The sequence below is a fragment of the Centroberyx affinis genome, unplaced genomic scaffold (assembly GCF_046629955.1).
Source record: "Centroberyx affinis isolate AG114_WGS23_722 - 3 ecotype Tasmania unplaced genomic scaffold, CSIRO-AGI_Caff_v1 ptg001323l_1, whole genome shotgun sequence".
NCBI classification, from domain to species: domain Eukaryota; kingdom Metazoa; phylum Chordata; class Actinopteri; order Beryciformes; family Berycidae; genus Centroberyx; species Centroberyx affinis.
In genome coordinates, this window is record NW_027279824.1 from 55212 (window position 1) to 81761 (window position 26550).

Below are 26550 nucleotides of genomic sequence, written 5' to 3' on the forward strand. Positions count from 1 at the left end.
CCGTGCAGCGCTGGAGCATGTGAGCCCTCTGTGCTCCGAGTGATAGAGTCAAGCTGTTCCTGCTGAGCGGAGGTCAGGGTCCTTCAGTCAGCACCCCGGCCCTGAACAGAGCACACAGGAATCCCTCCTTCCCTCCCTAACCAGGCAGCGTCCCCGCTCTCTCTCCTCAGGCCCAGGTCCAAATAAACCTGGTAGCGCTCGCTCTCTCTCTCTCTCTCTCGTGCTCTCTCCTCTCCTGTCTCTTTCCTCTCTCCATCTCCCAGCACGCTGTCACTCCCCTCGTCAGGATCATTAATCAGGTCAGGCAGATTAGACTTCAAACACAAATAAACTAGGCCCAGCGGCCTCCTCTTAGCCCCCCCCCCGTATATCTGTAGCAACCCACTTTACTCACAGTCCCCCTTCTCCTCCACTGCTTAATAAACCCAAGATTAGCTGAGGATGTGCAGTACAGCTAACAGGTTGAATATTTGAGTACTTTGGCAAATTGTAGCGGTCTATTACTGCTTTATTGAAATAAACAACTTGCCTTATCTCTGAGGGCGATGACTCTTGAGGGCTAACCCGCCATCCATGTAAATACACAACAGATAACCCTTATCAGTTTGGCACCCATAAAGCCAGTCTGCTTTCCAACTTCGTCCAAAAGCACATATCTTTTATAAGGATTAAAGGGATTAAATGTGCACCCTGAATGTATTCAGGCTTATGTTTTATCCACTGACTGCCTTATCCTTCCTTCCTTGCTTTCTTGGCCGGCAAAGGGGAGAACTGGAGGGCAATAGTGCCACCTTTGGGTGAGGCTGAGTACTGCAGCTGGAGCAGAGTTTTCACCACGGCTCTAGCATGGAGGGGTAGGGTTGCCCCGGCCTGGGCTGAGGCGTCCGACAGAGCCTGTTATTGTAGTCCCACTGTATTCCTTTGTGCATTGGTGAGGAGAAGGGCATGGGAGGAGGAGGAGGAGGAATGGGGTGGGGGGTGGGTTGGGGGTTCACTGGACTCTTAGAGGGCTCCAAACAAGCCGGGCTCTCTGGCCAGGTCTCGCCGGCTGACTGACAGGCGGCCCGCCGACTGTTTGTGTGTGTCCATGGGAAATGGGGCGGTGACGCTGTAGCGACGGCCCCGGGGCCATCCATCAGTGTCATGGGGAGGGGTGGGGGGAGGAGTACGGTATGTGTCACCTCCAAGACTAATGGACAGGAAGTACAGCCAGAGAAACAACAATATTTGCAGAATATATATTCAGAAAAACGTTAGGGCCCGGTCCGCGTCTCTCGTACGGTTTCAACAGAGCCCCGAGCCCGGGCCCTAATCCTGATGGATGAGCCTGTTTGTTTAAAGGACGCTCGCTCTGCGGCCGGGGCTTTCACTAACCGAGATCTATAACCCCGTGCTTTCAGGGCGTACGCACACAACTTGGGTGTATATGGGATAATCATTCTCTCGGTGATCACGTGACGTGTCAGTGACACTAACCTGGCCAACAGCACACCCGTGATGACCTGCATGAACTGCCTATGACGAGACCCAGTCGCACAGGACATGCGGCGAAAAACCCTGAGAGCACTGTGAAACTGGGAGGCCATTTTGGGGCCACAGAGAGACGGACAAGGACAGGGAGAGAGAGAGCGCACTAAACTCAGAGGATGACGAGAGAGCAGGCAGATAGGTGGACACCAACTAACGCCTTTCTAATACCACTGAGGGACCCTGTGTGCTCACTAGTGTTCAGAGACCGGGGCGGCTTAACCTCAGCAGCCGGTGACCGTGGCGTCCAGGCCGGAGCGCTTGGTGATGTTGAGCTTCGTCAGCTCCTCGGCGCAGGTTGGGTGGATCCCTACCGTCTCCAGCAGGTGGGAATAGGTGGCCCCACACCTGGAAGACAGACACACACAGACACACACACACACACACACACACACAAAGGTCATTCATGGTGCTTCTGCTCCCACTGGCTTTCATTATTTCTATGACAGGGTCTGTATGCTGAAGTACTGATACTGAGATACTTTTGAATAGTTCCATTGGAAACAGTATTTGTTAATCAAGGACTTAAGTTACTTACTATCCTTTATAAAGTAGTTGTACTATTATAATTTTTTATAATTTCATGCTATCAATCATTCTGTAAGAGTATTTTTATCCTCCACATGGTGTGCATCTCATTTGTGTCTTGTGTGAGGATCTGACAAAACACCCTGCTATGAATTTTATATATGACATGTTTTACAGATACACTTGGGTGTCCTACTGATCCAAAACACCTGGTAGAAGTAGCGCTTTATTAATTCATAACTTATAGATTAGAGCTGCCAAGGCTAGGGCCCACGGGCCAGAATTGGCCTCAACAACATTCTTTTAAGCCTTTCATAGGGGTGGGTGATAAGATATTCCGATTTAATCATATTTGAGATCACTTACTTATTACAAGGCATATAAACAAACTCCATGAAGACATAAGACCTAGAAAGTTAATACCTTCTTGTTACATTTCAAAATAATCAACGATCTATCACATTTGTTCATATGTCTCATGGCCCACCATGTTTCGTTTTAGCCTTTGGCCCTTTGTGTTGAAAAAGTTTGGGTATCCCTGTTGTCGGTTTAACACTTGCAGTTCTGTGTTGGTGATACTAAAGCATGTGTGCTGAGTTTAGTCTCAGTTTTTGAAAGTCTATTCAGTTTAATTTTGGCAAAAACAAAGACGGAAGATACAAGCTTTCTACTTAAGAAACACCATTCAATACCTGTAGTCAAGTGTAGTGTAACTATTATATTCATTTCAAATAAAATCAACAATATGAATGATTTTCATCACATAAGCCATTTTGTGATCACAAATCTTTAAAATGCCATGGTAGGACACAACTATTTGCAGATTTTTTTTTGTTTGTGGTTGACATTGGAATGTTTGGTTTGTTGTAAAACATGAAATCAAAAGTATCACTCACTAAGTGCATGTGTGTTAAGCGTGAAAAAGCCAATCAGGAGCAACCAAAGCCTACAGAAAACGTCAATCATCACATCTTGGTGGAATGAACATTCCCATGTCATTGTGTATTACCATCAAGTTGTTCCGATGGTTATTCCCATGGGGTGTGAAAACACAGCAAAACACTCAATTTTGCCTTAAGTTCACCTTATCTTAAACAAACTAGGAATTATCTGCCAGTTGTATTCAGCCCAGGACAGTGCACTCCAACTAGACTGTGAGATAAGAGTTTGTATCTGTTTCATGCTTTCATTATAACAGCTGGGAGGAACTTACTGGAAGCCCATAGCGAAGCCCTGGGTGACCTCTCCGGCGTTCGGACCGGTGAAGTGCAGGCCGAGGATCTTCTGGTCTCCGCCCCGCTCGCACACCACCTGAGGCAGGGGGAGAAAGCCAGATTTACACCCGGGAGCTGGAGCCACGGAGGTGCCTCATTTGGGCTGCGGCTGGCATATTTGTCCAACCGACCATCAAGTTTTAGGAACATATCTATCTCTTTGGCTGGTAGAATAGCACAAGTGGCTGGTTACACCCAGCCCAAAGCAGACTTCTGCTACACCACAGATGAACACATCAAGGGTTGGCAAGACAGCCTGGTGGTTAAATAGACCATTTCATCTCTGCAGTCCATCCCTTTCAAAGTCTCCTTGAGCAGGAGTCCTGGCTGCTCCTGTCCTTTGACATAATTTACATATATTTATGCATGTGCATCTCAGAGGAATATGCTAAATTCCTAGTTAAACAGTGTATAATATGCCGATTGAATGTGCTCCTAGAAAAAAATTCTGTGCCAACGGGCTGTCTGGTCTGCGGTTGATTCCTACCTTTATGTAACACTGGCTGGCATCCCGCTCAGCTACTGTGAACTCCAGAGGCTTGTAGAAAGCATGGTAGACCTACACACACACACACAAACACATACACACACAGGGGAGTTGGTTTACACACACTTTATACCAACTGTTACTTTATTGTAAAGGATATACGTTTAGGACAATGTGCAGAAAAAAACGTATTATAAAATGGATAGTTGTGGAACATTTTGAGCATTCTTCCTACAGCCATTTTACAAAAGTAACGAGCCAATCAATGCAGTACTTTACAGTGATTTTAGAACAGCTCAGCAGGGTTTTACTCTGCCTTTGTATCGTGCCTAACAATGCTGTAAATACACTGTAAAACATGGCCTCTTGTGGGTTATTGCTTAAACTAGCACCGGTTATAAAGCTGCCAACAGAAACACTGAGGAAGTCTCCAGCAGTGATGAGGATCTCCAATTCTTGTACACATTTTGCTCAGTGATGTATCCAGTTTCCTAAACAGAATATAGCAGCCCTGTTGGGGAGGTAAGCTTTATTTGCACGGTACATCTCAAAATGTGCTTTCCAGGCAATAAAATCAAAACAAATATAAGCCAATAACATAGTGAGTAAAAAAAACACATGACTCGAAGTGCATTGTGATGGAATATAAGCAGATAACAAACTAATTAGAAGCAGAGATAAAATTATGCAATACAATCATCTGACAAAATTGGAATACATAAAATTTAATGTCATAGCCCCGTAAATTATTCAACTCCCTAATTTGTATATTGTGTTTTTACATCATAATCAGATTCTAACAATTATCACGCCACATGAGCACCACTTCAATCAAAGTGTAAGTGTAAAAATCTAATAAAAATCCCAGAGCTTGCTCATGCTGGCGACGCATTTCGAATCCCTCACTGGAGACCTGTGTGCAGTGTGTTTTATATTGGGAGCGAGCGTGCCGACACAAGTCGTGAGGACCATGCAGCTGTCGGGGGCCGGTGCTGCAGCTCCTCCTCAGATCTCCCGGCGCCTGTCATCACCCCATACACACCTCAATCAGGCCTCCTGCTCGCCTGTCAATCACGGCGAGGAGCCCCGCCTCGCCGGCTAAACCGTTTAAGGTCGGCCCGGTGCAGGTGTTGGCTAGCATCTGGCCCGCCGCGCACGCACGCAAGCGTGGAAAATGTACACTTGCGCGCCTTTCCATTGTATGTGTGTCTCAGACTGTGTGTTTAGGGGTTAGATGTTCTACTTTTAGGCACTGTCACTGCCAGGGTTAGGGGTTCCATTCCCTGTGGAGCTCAATGGGTTGAGCAAGGCATGTAGTCTCTCATACTGTGATAACTGTATGAAATGTAATAAAAGAAATGTAATAAAAACTCATTATGGGCACTTTTAGTTTTTATTACAAAATGTGTACAGTCACAGTACTGTACTATATTGTACTGTGCTGCGTGGTAGTGTAAGCATCCAGCAAGAGGCATACTGTATCTTCTGTATGAGGAAACACATGTGTAAACACACATGCGTGCACTTTCATGGTATAAAACTCAAACGTAATACATGCATCTTATCCAAGTCCTCCCTATAGCAATCAGAGTTGGGGTGAATCCATATTCAGTTCAATTATGTCAGGAAGTTATGAAGAAATGACTGAGAATCTTCTGATTGCTCTCTCATTAGGGGATTTGCAGTTTCTCTTTCCATGTTGACATAAGTCAATTGAAAGGGGATTAACCGTAACACTAAAAGCAATGTACTGTAAACATATTAAGGGCTACATTCTGGAAAAATGTTGCAATCTGAAATTAATTTGTCACCACCTCAAAAACACAGATGAAAAAACAGAACTATTTTGTTACTAAAGGTCTTAACACAACTCATAATTTTAAAAGCAAGGCATAAGTCACTTTGCAAAAGTAGGCGTCAATTTTCTTTTTTCCAATAATTTTGGAGCCAAGTTCATCATATATCACCAGTGAGTGTGAAGTATAGTATATACTGGTTTGTATGTTGACACATCTTACCTCTAAAGCTTCTTTGCCATGCCTGCTCTCAGCCTCCTCCTCAAATAGACCCACACAGCCGTACTCCAGAGGGGTGAACACTGTGGTAGGCACCTGACGCACACACACACACACACACACACACACACACACACACACACACACACACACACACACACACACACACACACACACACACACACACACACACACACACACACACACACACACACACACACACACACACACACACACACACACACACACACACACACAGAGTGAATACCACAAGCCACAAACAATAAACATAACTTACACAATACACTATAAAAAAAACCTATAAAGACTATAAACTTAAGTCTAAAAACAATAGGCTTTTAAGGCAATATGTCTGTCATCAGAAATGCATTTTGGAAAATGCTGGGGAGTGGGCTGTTACACACTATGAGTCACGCTGAAAAGGGAATGGAGGCAGGGTGGGGCGTTACGTCAGGGACTCCAACCACAATGCACCAGGAATGGCTCTAATTTGCCTCAAACAGAGGCATAAAACAATAGCCTCAAACGACCACGTAGACACGGGCTGTGGAAAGATGGGGGGACATTATTGGCCTTTCAGTGTGTGTGTGTGTGTGTGTGTGTGTGTGTGTGTGTGTGTGTGTGTGTATGTTAGTGTATGTGTACGTCACTGTGTGTGGTGTCTTACGTTGTCGTAGTTCATGAGCTCAGTGCTCTGACCAGCCAGTCTGCGGGCGAGGAGCTTTCCCGCTTTAATGGCCGTAGGGGTCAACTCAGGACGACCCTGGAACCAGAGAACATCAATAACTTCAGCATCTCTCTCTCGCTCTCTCACACTCACACACACACTAGACCCATTGCAAAAATAGTTTTTAATGTTTGTTTAACCAGCTTGCAATAAGAGAAGTGCAGGGTTTACAGCATCAGAGCACCCATTGGTGTTTTAAAAATGTAATTTGACCCAAGTCTCTCTCTCAAACACACACACACACACACACACACACAGTGCAGAAATACCCACAAACCACTAGGTCGTGAGTCAATGCTTGACAATGAGTAGAAAGTGCTAAACCTCTAAACAGGGTAGCACACTTAAAAAGCTATCAGAGTTTCTGTTGAGCTGTGTTTTTGAATTTATCGCACAGAAGTGGTTCTGGATGTGTGCCAGGACAGACAAACAAACACAGACACATGGATACAGACACACACTCTCACTATCTCTCTCTCTCTCTCTCACACACACACACACACATACACAAAAACACAGTACAGGAAATGGTAGGGCTGCGGGGCAATTTTAAAAGCATGACTTAAGCCATCAGCAACCTGTTAAATTATCACCACACATCCTGTTGTCCAAGACATCTCCTGCAGCTCTGCGTGTGTGTGTGTGTGTGTGTGTGTGTGTGTGTGCAAACGCAGCGGTATTCCAGTTACTGTTTACACGGCAGACAGCCTGCGTCATTCTAATGTCTTTCTTGGCACTCTGTAGGTGTCTCCATTTGTCGATGAGAAGAAAAAACAACAAAGCGCTGGACGCATCGGCAGAGATATCAACCCTGCCCCCCCCCCCTTTCTTAAAAAGCCTCCCACTGCCGTGAAAAGTTGACAGACAGATCGGGGCGAAGCACGACTCATCAAAGCGAGGCGTCACTCAAAAACGGCGAGTGTGTGTCATGAGGCCTGGGAGGCAGGAAGTAAGCTCACAGCTGGTCGTGGTGAAAAAACAACACTTGACATTACATCCAGCAGGTAGAACTAGTATTAACATGGCTGGCTCAGAAGGGCCTCGCGTAACAGTGTTCAGCAAGTTGTTGTTGGACACACATCCCTGCTGTTGGATAACCACCATGCATCTGCAAAGTCATTTATGCATGTAGAAAAACAGCCTTGCTTTCAGGTTGGCAACCGTGCATTTTTGGAAGTCTATCATTGGATTTTGAATGAGTTTCATCGGCCTTGACAGGGATGTGGTGGAGGGTAAACCTACCTTTTTATCTGTGGGTTGGAGTTTACTCACCTTTTTACATGTGTCGTATTATTTATGACCTAAATTCATAGCACATATCTTAAGAAGTGGTATCAAACTGATGTAAGCTATATGAGAATAAGGTACTTTAAGGGAAAAAGGATAAATCAATGAAAAACCAATCTAAAAATATTATTGATTTTTGCTTATATTGGTCGTTGTTTACCTTATGGTGATCACTGACTGGAGGTCATATTTTACCCACTTTTTCAACAAGTTCTACTTACCAAGGACCATGTAATCCTTCAGATCAAGTAAAAACATAAAAATCACTAAAATTAGAGGTACTAGGATTTTATGTGATAGTGCAGAGCAAATTTCCCAATGCTTATACGTGATGATTTTTCAGTGACAATTATTTGGAGTTGACAGGTGTTGATTGGAGAGCTGGTTGTCCTCTCACAGAGCTGACATGGCTCTGGGGCGGCTGTTCAAAACTATCAATAAAAAGTGTTAAATTAACTCGGATGGGTGTGGACTTCTATAAACACTGGCACAGCGTTGATTTTTACGCTCTCTGAGTTTAATTAACACTGACAGTTTTGCTGTGTGGTGGCGTATCTACGATGTCTATCAGGGCCGTTTCTGCTGTCAGAGCGGTGTCGACTGGGACACCTACCTCGCCGATATCGCCGAAAGCGTAGACGTTGGGCACTGAGGTGGATTCGTCGGCGCCCACAACTATTTTCCCCGTCTCCTTGTTGAGCTGCACGCCGACCGTGTCCAGGCCCAGGGCTTTGGTTTCGGGGGCTCTGCCTAGGGTCATGGGGAGGAAACCGCACAGGGTCAATATTACATTACACATCGGGAGAGAGAGAAAGAGAAAGAGAGAGAGAGAGAGAGAGAGAGGGGTGGGAGGGGAGCGAGGCTTTCTGTACAGTGTTCATAACACATTCCATTCAGCTGGCACGCTAGCACAGGGTTTTGAGGCATGTCCCGCCACTCCCCGTCCAACACAGAAAACCTTATCCAGGAATTAGAAGAGAGTTATCAAAAGCATGGATACTGGAGGGAGGGAGGTTATCTGTTCAGTGTTCCTAACACATACAGTACTCGGTATTCAGCTGGAACACGAGTGGGGCTTAAATCGGGCAAGGGCTTAGCAAAAATCACATATCGGTCAGTCATTGTCGTTCACATCCGATACAATGGAGGTTCCTTCCTGATCCACGTTCATGGGTGTCAATCTGTAAAACCTGCAGTGAAACCTGCCTCACCCTGCTTCAAGGAGCTGCTAACCCATCTAAAAGAATTTAATTAGTCCGGGTTTCAGTGGAGAGTTTTAGTGTCACATGATGGTTTTAATTTTTTGGTGTAAAAATGTCCAACTTAAAAAACTCAAAAAATAGCAGCAATTGGCAGCTTCAGCGCAAAAATGTCAGTTTCAGCCTTCAAAAACCCAAATCAGTCGAACCCTACCTACTAAAACCCTGTTCCTCCATTCTCTGTCCAACAGATACAATTTTATCTTACAATTAGAAAAGAAAACACCTGCCTGGCTGGGAAGGAGAGAGGGATGGAGCGATGGAGAGGAGGAGAAACTGATGAGCAACTGGGAAACAATATCCCATAAGCCCTGTGGGACACCCAACCCCCCCCTCCACCCCCGGGTGCGATTTCTGCCACTTCCTGGGGGATGGTTGACTGATGCTGTCGACACTCGGTCGCCATGGAGATGGACCATGTACCCCCACCCCACCCCCCTTTCTCCCCCTCTCCAGAGCTCCTCACTCCCTGCCTGGGTAGCATAATAAACACCAGGCCCCGAGGTACCCACGTAGATGCTATCGGACAGCAAGAATAACAAACCCCCGAGACCCTTTTCCTGGCTGGAGCCGAGGAACAACCACCCCCCCCCCCCCCGCCCGCTCTGCCGAAGTCAGACCTGGGGCTACAGGGACCTGTCCATTACCGCAGCATGGGTGGTTGAGGAGGACAGAGAGAGAAGAGAAAGAAGGAGAGAGGGGGAGATAGGCAGCGAGGACTGATTCCCAAAAGACCAGAGGGGTCAGACCCCCAAATAGTTACATATTTGGCCACAAACTCCCATTTGACAAGGTTTTGTCCCAAGGACCCCAATATAGGAAGAGGTCTGTTGTGGTTGATTTAGTAATGAATTGTATATCTGTCTACACCTTAGTCATGCCTAGACATGCTGTAATGGGGGTAATTTCTTGGGAATTATAGTAAAATTAAACTTAATAAAAAAAAGAAAAAACACTGTGTAAAGGAACTGTGTTTTGAGTGAAAAGTACAAAAAGCATACAAAAAGAATAAACTGTTGAACACATTAAATATACTGTAATCATGGAAATGGGTATGCATCTGACTCCTGACATCAATCCAATGTCACCCCCCTCACTTGCTTCCATCTTTCCTTTCTCTCTCCCCTACACACTATCACATAAAGTAAAAATGTCTTTAAAACAAACACACACACCCACCGATGAATTGAACTTTTTACGGCAGCATACCAGCTAACCATCTTGATATCTTCACTCTCTTGCCAAGTAGAGTTAGACCGATGTGGTTTTGCCGAAATATCTGGCCAATATTGGCCCTATCGGCCAGTCAATGTCGTGTACCTCTGATGTGGTTCCTCCCTGACAACAGCTACATAATAACAGTCTATAAAGCCTGACGTGACATTTTATGTCCTTTGCTCATTTTATTTATTCATCCAATTGTTCATCATTTGTTTTGTAAATTAGTTCTTCATTTAATGGTAGTTATGTATCCCTGAGTTTCCCTGCCATTCAAAGAGTTTTAGTGTCACACGATGGTCTAAATGCGGAGGCTTTAAAACCCTTATAAGAAGAAAATTCTGAAACACTGAATACTTATGAAAATGGAGAACTTGAAAGATATTGAATAACATAAAACATTATCTATCAGCATCTTCAATGCAAAAATATCTGTATCGGCCTTCAAAAAGCCATATCAGTCAAACCCTACTGCTAAGTATAGACATTCTCTCTACATATCTGGCCTTTCCTGTCTGTCTGTAGCTCTAGTCACTGAGCTGTATGAGCAACCACAGCTCCATTGTGTGGCGAGGACACAACAACAGTGGGTTGGCTGATAAGGGACTTGGTCGGAGCTTGGACACATACACACACACACACACACACACACACACACACACACACACACACACACACACACACACACAGGGTTCCGACAGATAGGCCACTCTGAACAAAGCCTGTTGTGACATTATGAGGAAGCCTCCAGACCGCTAGGCTAATTAGCCACAACAAAACCTCCACAAGTTGAAATGAGAGCTGGATGCTTATCTGATCAATCAAATGAACAAAGACAAAAGGGGGGAGAAATGTCGGGGGGAATATTTTTTTTTTTAGAAATATATTACACAGGCTGCCAAAAATTGATTACGGTTTCTGTTTCACGCCAAAAAGGATTTTAAGATGCAAATCGATAATGAGCTAACTGGCTCTAGAACAAAAGACTTATTTCTCTGACATGAGTGTATGACAAAAGATGTTTCTGTCACTTATAAGAGGAATACATAATTCATAATCCATATAGCCAGAAATTACAGATTCGTTTGATCCACACCCTAATCTATAATGCCCCTCTGTATGCAAAGTTACACAGAGAGTGATTTGAAAAAGAGGTGACCGACAGTATCCAGGATGAATTTCTCTTTATGTTTCTTACCTGATAGCACTGCTATCAGATGTAATCCATGCTTTTATTTCATCACACCTTGACTACTGTAACTCCCTCTGCTCCTGTCTAAGCAAGAGCTCCCTCAACCATTAGCAACTGGTGCAAACTGTGCAGCCAGACTTTTAATTTTAGAACAGATTTGAAGATCTTACTGTTAAGGCTCCATGAGGTCTAGCCCTACGTTATGTCTTGGACACTTTTCATGCATTATGAGCCTAAATGCAGCCTCAGGCAGTGCCCTCCTAGCTGTCCCTAGATCCAGGCGTAAAACTAAAGGTGACCGGGCTTTCAGTCAGAGCCCCTTTGCTGTGGAACAGCCTGCCTGAGGAACTCAGGCTAGCAGAGTCTGAGCCATCTTTTAAATCCCTTTAAACGGTGTGCCCCGGTGGCTCACCGAATAGAGTGCGTACCATAAGGCTCAGTCCATCCCGCAGCAACCTGGGTTTGAATCCAATGCCTAAAAAAAATCCCTTTAAACCTTTTTTTTGTTTCATTCTCCTGATGTGGTTTTTGTTAGTCTTACATTTTTTTCTGTTGTTTTTGGCTCTGCTTTTATTCAGCTTTGTTCTAATTCTTTTGACTTTTATCGGCTTTGTTCAAATTGTTTTTGGCTTTTAATTTGTGCTCTTGCCTGATTTGATTACCTTTGTTTTAGTTCCTTGTCTCTGTAACTATCTGTACAGCACTTTTCAAAACAATGTTATTATATTATTATTAATAATAATAAAAGCTAATTTTGGTGTAAAAGCCACAACAAATATCTAATGAGTTCCTAACGTCAATTTCGATGTCATTAAGTCAAGAAACTCGAGGCCTTGTATTGTATAACATTAAAGTTTAGCATCTGTGTTCACAAATGCTTATCGCAATATGCTATGCCATAAGAATAATGACAGACATGTTTCAATTGAGAGTGACACCTTAAAGTGAAAGTAACAAGAATATGAATTGCCATTGCAATTGGTTCATATGTTCAGTATTATGTACTAGGGTTAGACAGTTAATGGTTTTTTAATGCATTTTGTGCTGACATTCAGTATCTTTAAATGTGTTCATTCCAAAAAATCCCCAAAATTCCAAGTGTTCAGTGCTTCAGTATCAGCCCTATTATGTACATCACTATAATAAGAATAATATATAAAACAAAGCGTTTATACTTCGGCTCACCTTACACGCTATCTCGCAATCCTACTGTAATTTAGTGTTTGTAAAACCTTCCAGTGGGACAGGGGCTGAGAGACATAGAAGAGCAGTACTCAGGGATGCAATTAGAAACAGAAAAAGCCGGAAAAAAGGCAGGAAAACAGTAATCTCCCATTAGAAATAAATGGGAGTTGAAAGTCCAAATAACCTGGAAAAAAAAAAAATCACATCCCCGAGTACTGGAGAGTGGAGTGAGGAGGAAGACTAATGTGCCCACTGTCCACATGCGGAGAGGAAGTGTGGAAATGTGCCGTTTCCTGGTGTGTTTCTGCGGGAGCACCTGGAGAGGGGAGCGGCCCCGAGGCCAGGACGGGCCAGGGGAAGGGTGGAGGGAGGCAGGGGCCGGGGGAGAAGGATGTGGCGGACGGCAGTGGTACGGTCCCTGTGGTCCCCTCTGGCCTTTAATACCTCCGCGGAGGCCTGGGACCCCGTCTGGCCTCTAGTGTAAGGTCACAGTAAAGGGAAGTGGTCTTGTACTCTCGGAACTCCTGCATGTACACATCAAAGAGGAGAGGGCCTCGCCGTCATGGACTCACAACACTAACGACTGTATGGACAAGGTCAGGCTATCATGGATATAGCAGGCTGAAGGCTCATGAGGTTTTAGCTAGTAGCACTAACACAGAGGCACTAGTTGTGGCTCCTGCTGCTGTTATGCAAATTACTGAACGCCTTTTTGAAATGCAACACTGTTTTGGTATAAGGCAAAATGCCTTAAAGTTCACGGTACTTTTGTGCCAACAGCTCATCCTTTCCATTGGAAATGATAGGAAAAATAAATCCTTGGTGGATCATTTGCAGCAGTTGGTGTACTTGATAGATTGTACTTTTGCTTTGGTAGGTCCCAAAATGTCAAGAGCACTATTGACTGAGCCTGGGTGAGAAGAGAAGCCATGGCTCTAAGGGACATAGGAAATGCACCGGCTGCACCATCTCACGCACGGCAAAGCACCTACTGATACATACACTCAGTGCAAATATCATTCTCACCGCCAGTCGCACGCTATTTCGACCATGGCCGACGCTGTGGTTGATGGCTGAGACGATGTGGGAATTCAGCCGTGGGAGGAAACAAAGTCATCTCAGCTGCAGGGTCACACACATCCTTGTCGCTGTCACACGCTACAGGCCCCCTCCTCCTCCCTGTCCCCCCCCAACACACACACACTCACTTAAAGCAGTCTGGGGTAGTAGGCACAAGCTATTGACGTGGGACCCTGGAAAAGCTTGGTAGTCAGATTTTTCGAAAGCGCCTCATCGTCTTTGGGACCACCTCAACACAAATAAACCGGCGGCTGTGGCCTCGACGGATGTCCCCTCCATTGTTCCCTCACGCTGCTGGTGGAACGGGAGAAATGAAACGATAGAATAAAGAATGGATAGGACGAGGAGGAGGAGGAGGGCCGGTGGTACGGGCGGGCAGGGGACCGCGGGCAGGGATGGCAGTGACAGATGCAGGCTCGGTTTCCGCAGGGCTGGCACGGGGCAGGAAAGCCCAGGGAGGGAGAACAAAGGGGGGAACGCGGTGACCCTGTGCCTGGGTGCATCCTGCCCCGTCCTGCCCCCTCTCCAGTCAGGGAGCCAGAGAGCCAGCGCTGGGTGATTAACGCTTCCCCTGGCCATTCCCATCACTCAGGCTTTATTACTTTGTTTTCAGCCTTGATTCCTCTGCTATCTGCTGACGCTGCACTCTATTGAGGATGACAATGAAACTGATGGCGGCAGGGAGAAAGCAGTCACACCAACGTTATATTACAAGGATGCATTACTGTATATTACATGTGATATATAGGGATAGGGTTTTGAAACAGGGGCTAAAGAGTTCACTGCTGTTTTGGTGCTTCAAAAGCAATTGTTGGTGATTCCCGGTTGGTGTCAATTCACTATCAATTAAATCAATTCATGAAGTAGATTTTCTTCATAATTCAGAGGTTCTTATATCAAGTTTATAAGAGAGGCTCTGTCATTATTATTGTGGCAGGAGGGCAGCAAGCTGGCTTAGTGGTTAGAGAAACTCTACCTCAACTGCAGATTGTTAAAGTATCACATTCTACATCATCACGTGAATTAAAGTTTCTGTTTCAAATTGAAAGTGAGCTGACCTTGAACCTGAGACACACACACACACACACACAGACTCACCAACAGCCCACAGCACGGAGTCATAGGTGTCCTTTTGCTCGTTGCCCGTCTGGGTGTCGGTCCAGGTCACCTGCAGGGCTCCTGACGACAGCTTGTCCACTCTCTTGGGGACACACTTCCATGCAAACTTGGTCCCATAAGCCTCCATGTAGTCTGTCACTAGACCTGCTATTTGCTGCAGAAACCAAAAGGAGAGAATAGCCACCTTTGAACATTACAAAAACTAAAACCTTTATTGGCTAAAGTCCATTATGAAGTATTATCGGTACAACCTAAATTTACACCATAAATGTCTTGATTATTCCATGAATCTTAATCTAGTCAGCATAACCTCATGCCATGATTTCCTCTACAGTTGCAACCATAGTGTATGCTATGCTGCTTGACGCTGCATAGCTACAGAAAGGATATACTGTATATAGAGTGACATGTATAGTCTAGTATTATCCATATTATGTCTTGCACTGTCTCTTTTCCCTGTACGAGTGATCCTTGTTGTCCTTGTACCATGTGTGTCAGTGTGCATTGAGAAAATCTATAGCTGTCAATATGTCTCTTCACCAACTAAGCTTTACAAAGAGATGAGCTGACAGAGAAGGAAAAGCAATGGACTGTGGTAGGGAGAGCAGTACCTGATCAAACCCCCGGAGGGCAATGCTGCGAACCATGACTGTGGTGTCCAGGCCAATGCCTGTCAGGAACCCTGCACACTCCAGAGCCACGTCTGAACAACACCATGTTCAGGATTACAACGCAATCAGCATATAGCGCCTTATGTGTGGAATCATTCCTGCACACCAAGTAAGAGGCTAAAAGAGGGGGAAAACATTGTTGTGCAGCATCAAAACCAGACGTAGGTCTTGTATTTGCAAAGAATTCTTAATGTTTGTTTTATCATGATTTACCAGATTGGTTGGGTTTGCCGCATAGGAGAATAATATAGGTGCCAGAAAGTACAGGCAACCACAGGGACGAAGGTTTTCTTTGACTGACAATCTTATTTAGGGTCTCAATGCTGTAAATCTCACTGATATTGTACCCTAAGGAGGTAAACAATTACGAAAAATTATTCGCAAATTTGACACAGGTCTGATCACAATATTAAGTCTAGGGCAAAACAAGTTCATCACTCAACTATTTACCACACTCCTGGACTCTTACAGCAAACTATGCAGTGGTTCCAGTTACAAGCCAGGCTCACTGGCACACAAAAGGATACAGCTGGCTCCAACCACAAGCCTGCAAAACACAAAGAAAGAGAAGCTCTTTAGCAGAAATAATAACAATACAATCAAAATACAGGTACTGTATACGGCAGTCATTTTGTACAATGCACTTGGGCCAAATGAAACAAAGCAAATCCAAGGCTAAAAATGTTTACTTTGAATCCTAGAATTACGAAGGTGATGAATTACAAAACTTCATAACCTCAGAGGGAAGTGAAGAAGTGTGAAGAAAATGTAGACACAAAAAGAAGTGTGTGTGTGTGTATTTGTATGTGCACTTGTGCCGTCGCTGCATATGTGCGTGTGTGGTCCAGGTAAATCACACTTGTTATCCAGCCCTGAGATACGTGGCGTTGAGGAGGGCTAATTGCTAGCGTTTAGGCTAATCCCTGCGGATGGGGTGTGCCGTGTTCAAGGCTCAAGTCCACACATCAGCCCGCTGAGTGAAGCCCGTCACCCGCATGGATGAGGCCCCTCTTTCCCTTGTTTTTACCACCCCAACCCGGACCTCCTTTCCTTAGGTCTCCCCCACCTGACAGATTGGGGAGCCTGCGGCACATCCTGCCCTTGTACATGCTAACGCTATCCACTAAAAGCTCCAATACCCATTCTCCCCATGTCCGTGTAATGCACAGCTGCACTTAGCACGTATTGTGCAGCGGCTTAGAGAAGATTAGGCAAGGAGCTTTAGCTTGATTCCACACTTTCATCACTGAGACACTGTCTCCTTTCCTCTAGCTCTTCTTCTTCCTCAGTGTACTTCACAATGGTCTGGAGTCTGTAGGCATTTTCCAGCTGAAAGTTGAATTTGACCTTGCTGTAGACCCTTTTATAGTTTTTAAACAATGGTGACATTTATGGGCATGCGGGCACATTTTGGCAACAGAAATAATGGCGGAGTCCAATAGTTTATCCAGCTACAGTATGCAAGGGCATTCAGTATCAAAGACAGGGCATGCCACCTACACACACTGAATGTGTCAAACAGTGAGCAACCTCAAGATCCTTATGCAGTTACTGAATGGGTGGAAGACATTGCAACATGGCCTTATGTTCAGTGGCCAGATATATAAAGGGATCAGTGGAGAAACCTAGCATGTACACCAAATGGAGAAATTAGGAGCATACAAGTCATCATATGCGTTCACGTGATAACCACCATGATATGGACCATGATTGATATCAATGTTACATACCAGGATACTTGAATCCAAATTACCCTCCTGTACCAGAATCCACTTTTAGCATGGTGGCGCCTGTGGGAATCAAACCTGTGACATTACACTACTCAACTGTACATGCAAGAGCTACATCAAAGACATGTTCGCTTTAAAAGTTTGATTTCAATGTGTAGAGTAAGCCAAGTCGGTGTATCTTCAGGAGATCGACTGCAGCTTAACACCATTTCCGTTGCCAAAGTGCGTGCACATCTTTGTGATCACGTTGGCAAAAAAATAAAGTCTATACTGAAAAATGTCAATCTGTTCCCTGCTCCCCACTTTGATTTTCCCCTACCTGTGCCAAACAGCCATGCTGCCTGTTTGGAGATGGCAGTGGCAGAAAACAGCCAAAAATTGACTCAAGGGAAATGAGGTTGGCCAGTCCAAATGTGTGGTACACATCCCATACGACACACTACATCAGCCCAGCTGGACTCCCCTCGGAGGTGGCAAATTTGACAAGCAGCCATCCACATAACAAACAAAAACATGATAACATGTTTGAGGCTTGGCTCCTGAACACATGCCTGAGAGGCAGCACCTGGCTGGGATCTCAAGCCAAGGCCTCACTGCAGCTACAACTCCCGAGGAAGGAGTTTTGTTACTGGTGTGCTGCCGCTAACCTTGGGCAGTTTCTGAGCAGCCCCAACACTGATAGAGACACTGTGTATCTGAATATTCCTGTATGTCTGGCTAGAGACTGGGTGGTGTACAATAATGGGTATTTTGGCAAAGGTGAGTCCAACTTTTATATTTTTATCAAATGTCGCTTACACTCCCTGAAAGCATTTCAGTTGGACCAAAGTTTCAGAGCCTAAGAGACAATGGACCACATATTTTATAGCACAACTTTCATTGTTTTGTGTTGGCCTTGCCTAAGTTGCTACATGGACTGCATGACAATGTAACACAGAGGATGCTCAAACCAGCCATTCAACCATGTAAAACCCTGATTATAGACTTTATTTTTGTCCATTCATGTTTGGCTGATAACACCATATACACGTATTAACACTTCAAAGCTCAGCACTGAAAATGTGAGTCTGGTCCAAGCCAAACTATGCCAGGCGCTTTATATGAGCTCAAACCTGACTACAGCCTGAAACTGATAATATTTTACTTTAACTGAGTTGCCAATAACAGCATTTTTCAACAATATTAAACCCAAGCTTGACCTAAACCGGAGCAATTAAGTGTGAAATTCAGCCCAAGCTGACACAAGCCCACAGGTTACAGTTGAGTCCTGTCAGATTTGGAGGAAACTAACAGGTGTGTACACTGTACCGAAGGTTAGTCAAATGTAGGGTTCAACCAATATGGGTTTTTGAAGGCTGATACCAATATTTTTGGATTGAAACCAATCCAAACCAATATTCATGAATTCACTGTTTCCTCCAAAGTTTTACTCCTGGCAGGGTGGGAAAGCCTCTGCATTTAGACCACGAGACACTAAAACTCTCTGTTGAAACCCAGGACAATAATAATATTACTACTAACAATAATAAAAGCATCCATACATAGCAGTGTGGAATCCGATCAAAATTTTGAATTAGAATCAACCCAGGTTAAGGACTTCTCATATACAACCAGTGTAGTGTTGATCAATTATACAATAAATATGCAATCCAACAAACTGCACCATATCCAATAACTTATTCGAAGTGGACGACAATGACCGACCAATATAAGATTTTTAATAAAAGGTCAATATCAGACCAATAGCAAACCACTGCTCTAACCCTGGGCCAGCATCCATCAGTCCTGTTGGCACGTGCTCAGTGGTTTCCCCTGATAGAGTGATGATGGCGGCCCCCTGCGGGCTGAGGCCCCGGGGCCTGAATCTGTCATTCAGGTGTGTATGTGCTCCGAGGCCCATTAGACACCCATCACTCGCCTGGACCCCCTCCCTCCCCACTAGCCCTGCCTGCAGACACAGCCTCTCAGCCCTCACCTGCACAGCTGACAGCTCTGCAGCACAACAACAACAGCAGCTCCTGCTAGCATATGTAGGTTAGTAACCCTATGGAGGAAGCTAATGCTAACGCTAAGCCCTCACAGCCTGCGGGCGGGCAGAGGACCCCACTAGCCGTCCCACTCACATCAAAGGGCTTCCTGGTCTCAAGTGGTCTTTTCTGAGTGGATAATTCTGCTTCCCATACAAAGATGTTTTGTTGAGTGGGTGAATATTACAGTGGTAATTGTTTAAGGACGGTTTGTTCCACTATGCAGTACAGTGCGAGCAGGTAGGTCAGCAGTCCACAGATGGGGACTTGCGGGTTATAAATGATTTCATACTGCCACCAAGTGGTCAATCGGCTGAACAGCAGACTTATTCTTTATTGGAATACCTAAGTCAAAGGAGGGGGATTTGACAGAACAATTATAGAGGAACTGATGATCATAAACAAGACAGAAAGTTGGAATAAGGCAGACACACACTGTCAAAAATACACCAGGATTAATGTTCAGCCAAACCCGCATTTAAAAAACAAAACAAAAACAAAAAACAATATAATCAAAAAGAATAAAAAAAAATTCTATGCCCCAGGGGAAAACAAGCTAGATTCATATGCAGCTTGAATATCGGAATAATTATTTCCTCATATCTGTCACCACGGAGCACACAGCCGCCACAGCCCAGCCACACCACAACCGCCAGTCATCGTGTCTGGGTTGCGCCGGGAGGAAACATCAGGGAAAGACCAATTAACCAGGTGATGACAGGAGGTAAATGGCTGGATTAAAGGGCTTGTTCTGTAAAGGTCAGGATGCACGCCGCTAATCTGAGTCATGAGGTGAGGACAGGATGACAGGAAGAGCGAAAAGCAAACAACGTGTCACTGCTGAATGGTTACAGTGCGTGACAGAGGTGCATGTCGTGTCAGCGAGCTGGGTAACACAGGGTAGAGCAGGGCATTAATACTGCCAGGGGTAGGGGTTCAATTCCCTGTGTAGCTTAATATGTAGCGTATGGTACCAACAATACCAGGGTGAGGGGTTTCCCACTGGGATCATATCTATATCCTATAGATCTATATCCAATTTCATGCCCAAAAAATAAATAAAAAATTACAAGGACCAGAATTTTATGCTTGGCAGGGCAAGAATAAATGTCTCTAAACAACATTTAAATGTATCTAAAACATCACTTAAACCTAGGGTAATAATAATATATATTCATGCATAATCAATTATACATTAAATATGTAATGAAACTACCTCATATCCATCCTATCGGCGGTGGATGACATTGACTGGCCAATATCTGATTGATACATTTTATAAAAAGGACAATAACCCTACACTCAAAGTATGGAAAGGTGCTTTGGAGAAACACATTCACCAAAGAGGACCATGACGACCATGGATATCCCTATCTAAAGTGTATATGTATGTGTGTGTGTGTGTATGTATGTGTGTGTGTGTGTGTGTGTGTGTGTGTGTGTGTGTGTGTGTGTGTGTTTGTGCGTGCGTGCAGGGGGCGTCTCACGTTTTTCCAGGCGACTCTTTCAGCCAGAATATGTCATCACTGGTGATGCCGTGCTCCATCGCTCCGGGGATCTGTAATAAAGCGGCAGACACTTTCAACACTGTCACATTTGCCAGTCTATTCATAAAGCGAACCCATCAATAATGTAAAACGTATCAAAGAGAGAGAGCTTAGCTCTGTAATACTTTATGAAGTTTGTTTTCAGCGGTGTTCAAAAGCTTGTACGCCTGCCTCGACCAGTGTGACGCTTATGAATACCATCATAGCCTGCCAACTCTTCTTCAGTGGTATCAGCTACTTTGTTCCTCCCACCCGTCTGTCTACTGGCATGACACACAGAGAGAGAGAGGGAATCGTGTCGGGGGAAAGAAGATACTTACATTTGTGGGGAATTTGGGCCGTCCCCCAGTTGCAATCACAATGTTCTTGGTGGTCAGGATCATCTGGAAGAGTAACAGCATTGGGTCAGATCCTTCTCAAACCCACAAAACTGTATTTGTGTATCTGTATCTATCTATTTTTTTGTATCTTTAAAGCGATGGACACATTTTGAAGTGACTGAAACAGGTAACATTGCTCTCGGCCAGAATGCAGTTGTGCATATATGAGTCATATGAGTTTACATGGAACCAAAGCGTCATGAATTGTTATGACGCTTTGGTTCCATGTAAACTCATAACAATTCATGACGCTTTGGTTCCATGTAAACTCATATGACTCATATATGCACAACTGCATATATGAGTCATATGAGTTTACATGGAACCAAAGCGTCATGAATTGTTATTGGTCGTTGTTGTTTGCAAAATTCAACTGCTACTACCTTTTTAGCGCTGATCTGGTGAATTTGGATTTTGCACTTCAACTTATAATAAGATTAATGAGAAGAATAAGCATATTAAACTTATCTAAAAGCAGGGCTTACAAAGTGTTTATGGGAAGACAAACACAAGATTGTAAAATATATATAGGGAGGAGATAAGAAATATGAATTACACTCAAAAGAGGAGTGGTTAAAAATAAAAATAAATACATAAAATAAGATTAAATAATACATAGGAAACACCACATGGCAAAAAATCAATTACATAAACGTAAGTCAATAAAAATGTGTTTTAATAAGTGATAGTCTATGTATGTATGCTAATTTTTGATTTTCAATCTCAGCAGGCTAATTGGTTAAATAAATAAATGCCTTTATATGAATGATCACCCCACCTCTTTCCCTGCCTTGGTCAGCCCTTTAACTGTGTGCTCATCCACCAGGCTTCCTTTGATGTTCAGATACTTCACCTTCCTGCAAAACAGAGGACAAACAGCTGGTTGCTCCTGGTGATGCAGCAAGATATAGTGAGAATGAAACTTATGATTCTTGTAAATACTCTAATTGGGAATCATTTTCAAGTGAACAATAGTGAAATTAATCTATTCCCCATTTTGCTGCATGGAGGAACCCCTGAAACCCCTTCCATTTTGAGAACCATTGGTATAGTGCATCAGACGTCATGTTCGTTGAAGTTCATGTCTATCATACATTGACTCTTTAAAATTAACTTTATTGAATGGGCAGCGCCAGTCCTCAGTTTAGACTGAAATCCATTTTAGAATGCCTGATAAACACACAACCATATGGAAAGAGATTAGTGACAGCAGAGACTGCATTTGAATTGTATACATGTGAATTTATCATGCTCATACTGAACCGTCACCTATAATTTCAAATTCAGCTTTCTAATTTTAAATCGAGCTCTCAGAGACACACATCCAGGGACTTGGGAAAAGCAGAGGAGTTCAATTCAAAAGCGTTGGAGAGCATACTGGTGCTAGTAGTAAACAAGTTCCCAACCAAAAGGAGGTGAAAGTGAAAGTAATGAGACTTCAAGAAAACTTCAGCTAGCTAGTGTTTTGCAATACAAATGGCACTAATCTCTTTCCATACATCTATGCCCACAAAACTGTCAATTTAAATATTTATACCAATAGTATAACTATATTGCTTTCCAGAAGAATATCATTTAACTAATATTATTTCATTACGGATTAAAAATAAAAGGTGAATTGAACATCTGTGTTCTTTTTTATTACAATTTATTACACCGGCGCGTTATCTCTACTTCACATCATTCCTAACGATGCCTCTCAGCTGTTCTGAAATCACCGCAAAGCACGACCTGTCATGGCTAATTGCTTATTAAAATTAAATTAAATTATGCCAGAACCATTTCTAATCGGCCGAGTCCATGCGAAGGCTCCCGTTGCATAGCAGTGTATTGTTGGTTGAGCGTGGGCACATCCAGACAGAGGTTAACACCTGTTTACCCTCCAGCTAGCCACTCAGTCAACATGTGGTCCTCGCCTATCAGTCATGCAGCTGCAACCGCATGTACAGCCTTCAGCAATGTCTCATAACCAGGAGAATAAGCAAAAGAAAATAAATACAAATAAATAAAAAACACAAAATGTACTTCTGTGTTTTTCAAAAAAGAGACTTTTTATGGCATTTCTGCTTTTTTGAAAAGATATAATGGGAAGAGAGACAAAAGATGTGATAGAGAGAGAGGACGATAAAGTTTGAGAGCTGGATTCTAACACAGTGTTGTATTGTATGTGGCACTAGGGTTAGACTGAGATGTTTTTTTTGAAAGCCAATACTAATATTTTTGCACTGAAGATTGAAGAAAATTTGAAAAGTATCCAGAATTGTATTCTTGTCAGGGCGGAAAAGCCTCTGAAATCACTGCACCTATTCAATGGAAGGAGAAACTCTATGATACATTAAATGAAGAATTAATTTACAAGAAAACATTCTTGAGAATTAAATGAAAAAATAATATGGACAGGGAAAACTCATTTTGGTTGCAGGTTTTCCAGACTGTTGTTATGTAGCTGTGGCCAGAGAGGAATCTCCATAGTAGCCAATATCTGATATTTCATTAAAGGAGAATATCAACCCGATATATTGGTGTAACCCTACATGTCACTACTACAGCACTGGAATAAAATAAATGGAGTCACTCACTTGTCCTGGAGCTGAACCCGGTGACCCCAGTTTAAGGACCTGACGTGGTTCTGGACCGCCTCTGCCATGGTGGCCCTGGAAACACACAAGAGGCACCACAGGACTGTACCAGACTGCTGTCAGCCAACATGCAATCCTGATCAAATTCAGGCTAAAGAGTGGATCTTCTTAAAAATGTGAATAAAAACACTTGCTACTGGAGACGATGATGCCTGTGTTGACTAAGGCACAAGTAATTATGTGGGGTGCATTGGCTCAAAGGCATAGTTCAAAAAAGAGAAAAGGAACTCACAAGCAAAAGTCTGCACACCAGCCAGTTAGAGCATCAAGCCTCAACAAAAGAACATTAAAAAGCTGAGGTAGTCAAAAAGGGTATTTTATTTTGACATGGCACAAACACAAAGTATTTCTCTGAACAAACAAATAAAAATTTGAGCAAAAGTTTCAGCCCATAAGGCCATCATGCTCTTTTCTTTGTTTTTGCACCATGTCAAATGAAAACTATTTTTTTACTTACTCAGCTTCTTAATATCCTTTTTTTGAGGCTTGATGCCTCAACTGGCTGGTGTGTGTGTGGGCTTCTTCTCCCTTTGATGTTTGTATTCTTAGAAATGAACATCAAAAACCTATACATGCAGTGAGTGGAGAGTTTGGAGCAAAACATGAATGCACACTCTCTGTGTACCTTGAGAAAACAACATAGCAATCACATCAAAGTTGTCATGAAAGAATTATTTTAGAACTGCAGGCAGTCTCTATATGTCCTACTGCAGTTATATCACTAGATGGTGCTGTTTAGCCACTCATGTAATGTTTTGATATGATCATTGCTGTCTCTGAATCTTCCACAATAGATTAACCACTGCCATATGTTACTGTTAGGTTAGGCCTACCAGTCATGGGAGATTGGCCCCGGGATCTGCCAGCCATACTTCTTAGCGTCTTTGACTGCCGTGCCAAGCAGAGCGGCCTGGTGCATGAGCTTCTTAGGAATGCAGCCAACATTGACGCATGTGCCACCAAGGCCCCACTTGGTACCTGTTTGGAAAAGCATTGCCTGAATACTCATCAACAGCGTATTTGAATCTCCCATCCATATGCAGTGTTCAGTCACTTTTTGTAGTCGGATGATACAGCAGCCTCAGAGAAAATTATTTTACCTTTAACGGATGGCTCCACATAGTCTAAAACAGCAACTTTCTGTCCCAACTGTGCCGCTGTAAACAATGGATATGTTGTCAGGGTATTACTGCATATAAATCACAGTGCAAAGCACAGCAGTGCAAATATCAGGCTATAGCAGCAGGTTCTTCAAATGTAGCTCTCATGAACATGGTTGACACTATAAAATTAGGCCAATTTCAACCATACTGAGGCAACTTCTTGATCAAATGACCACTGTTGGCCATTAGTTACCTAAAAGGTTGCCCTGCAGCGTATACTATTGCCTTTAAGCCCTGCAAAGCCTCGAGAAACTACATTCTTTGATGCAGTAGATGAGCCAGAAACTCACCTTCTTTGGAACAGGCAAGCCCCCCTGAGCCTCCACCAATAACGACCAGGTCATAGTCATATTTCCCTGTATGAGGACATTGAATGATTCATTAGAAAAGTCATTCTTTTACTAGTAGTAGAGTAGTAGTAAGACTAGTATAACTCTATCTACCTAATATAGTTTATTATAGTTTCTGATGTTTATTTAAATCTAGTTATGAACCTGTGTTGAATTAATATCACTTCTAAAGTTGGATTACCGACCGTGTTTTCATATCCTGGAGACTGACATTTTAATTCCCAGACAGCCATGAAGGATTCAAGTTTATGTCACACCAGTTACATCATCTATTAACTAACCCCGTGTCTTTCTCTCTTGTATAGAGAGAACGTCACGCTCCATTAAATCTAAACTATCGGCACACACCAGGTAGATATATTACTCGGTATATACCAGCTAGGACACATTATAGTGACAGATGTCTGAATGGACTTCGGGGTAACGTTCTGGCTGGCTACACCTCGGCTTAGCTAACTTAACGTTAGCTCACCTTTCAACTTTTAACACAACGAGCCAGGAAATTCTTTATGTACCTGACAAGAAGCTAAGTTCACCGATTTAAATAACATAATGTTACCTGTCAGGTTTCTTGTCAAAATATGAAAACAGTTAGTCCTTTTCCACCGGTGTCTGCCTCTACAGAAGGCAGCCATGTTGTTGTTATAAAAGGACCTCATCTGAGTAGTTGGTGTCTGGTGATTTGCCTGAAAGAAATTGGCCACATCGGGCCTGATCGGGCCATATAATCTAGAGTCTACTATATTTTTCCAAAATATAATTAAATGTGTCTATGAATAATATTTCCTGGAAAGCTATTTCAAAAGGTAAGTGAATACATTTTTGAAGAATGTATATATATTCATGAATAATGCATCCTGGGATAAGCTAATTTGTCAAAAATATAGCCTACTCTTATATAATATATTCTAGGATAAAATACATTTACAATTTTGCCCTATTCAATGTCAAATGTATTTCTATATCATGTAAGTAAACCATGTAGCCTACATCTTGTAAATTAATGTAAAACATATGAAAGTGGACATTTTTGTAATACTAACATACTTTCCTCGGTAGGGGCTTTAACTGTGGTATTACATCTAAAACGGATGAATATGCATTGAAGAGATCTTTAGTGATTA

At 43.4% G+C, this 26550-nt stretch overlaps 1 protein-coding gene across 2 annotated transcripts; it reads right to left on the minus strand.

The window, feature by feature from the left end:
• Positions 1 to 26061, minus strand: txnrd2.2 (thioredoxin reductase 2, tandem duplicate 2). Of its 2 annotated transcripts, XM_071525663.1 has the most exons (17): positions 25986 to 26061; positions 25367 to 25432; positions 25014 to 25070; positions 24747 to 24891; positions 23854 to 23928; positions 22053 to 22131; positions 21215 to 21277; positions 20835 to 20905; positions 16118 to 16137; positions 15531 to 15622; positions 14899 to 15073; positions 8480 to 8616; positions 6520 to 6615; positions 5835 to 5927; positions 3817 to 3888; positions 3269 to 3366; positions 1 to 1875 (listed from the first exon to the last, which is right to left on the minus strand). In XM_071525663.1, exons 1-17 carry the CDS (start codon positions 26059 to 26061, stop codon positions 1752 to 1754), a joined length of 1539 nt encoding a protein of 512 aa, XP_071381764.1. In that variant the 3' UTR covers positions 1 to 1751. The 2 variants fall into 2 exon arrangements, with proteins under 2 accessions (XP_071381764.1, XP_071381765.1); XM_071525664.1 differs by lacking the exons at positions 25014 to 25070; positions 25986 to 26061 and having other exon boundaries at positions 25367 to 25410.
• Between the last annotated feature and the right edge of the window lie 489 nt (positions 26062 to 26550).

Coding starts and splice junctions, on each gene's coding strand:
- txnrd2.2 (XM_071525663.1), bottom strand. CDS start 26,061: ATGGCTGCCTTCTGTAGAGGCAGACACCGGTGGAAAAGGACTAACTGT. Junction 15,074..15,530: donor CCCTCCGGGGGTTTGATCAG/GTACTGCTCTCC, acceptor TGGTTTCTGCAG/CAAATAGCAGGTCTAGTGAC. Junction 5,928..6,519: donor AGCTCATGAACTACGACAAC/GTAAGACACCAC, acceptor TGTGTGCGTCAG/GTGCCTACCACAGTGTTCAC.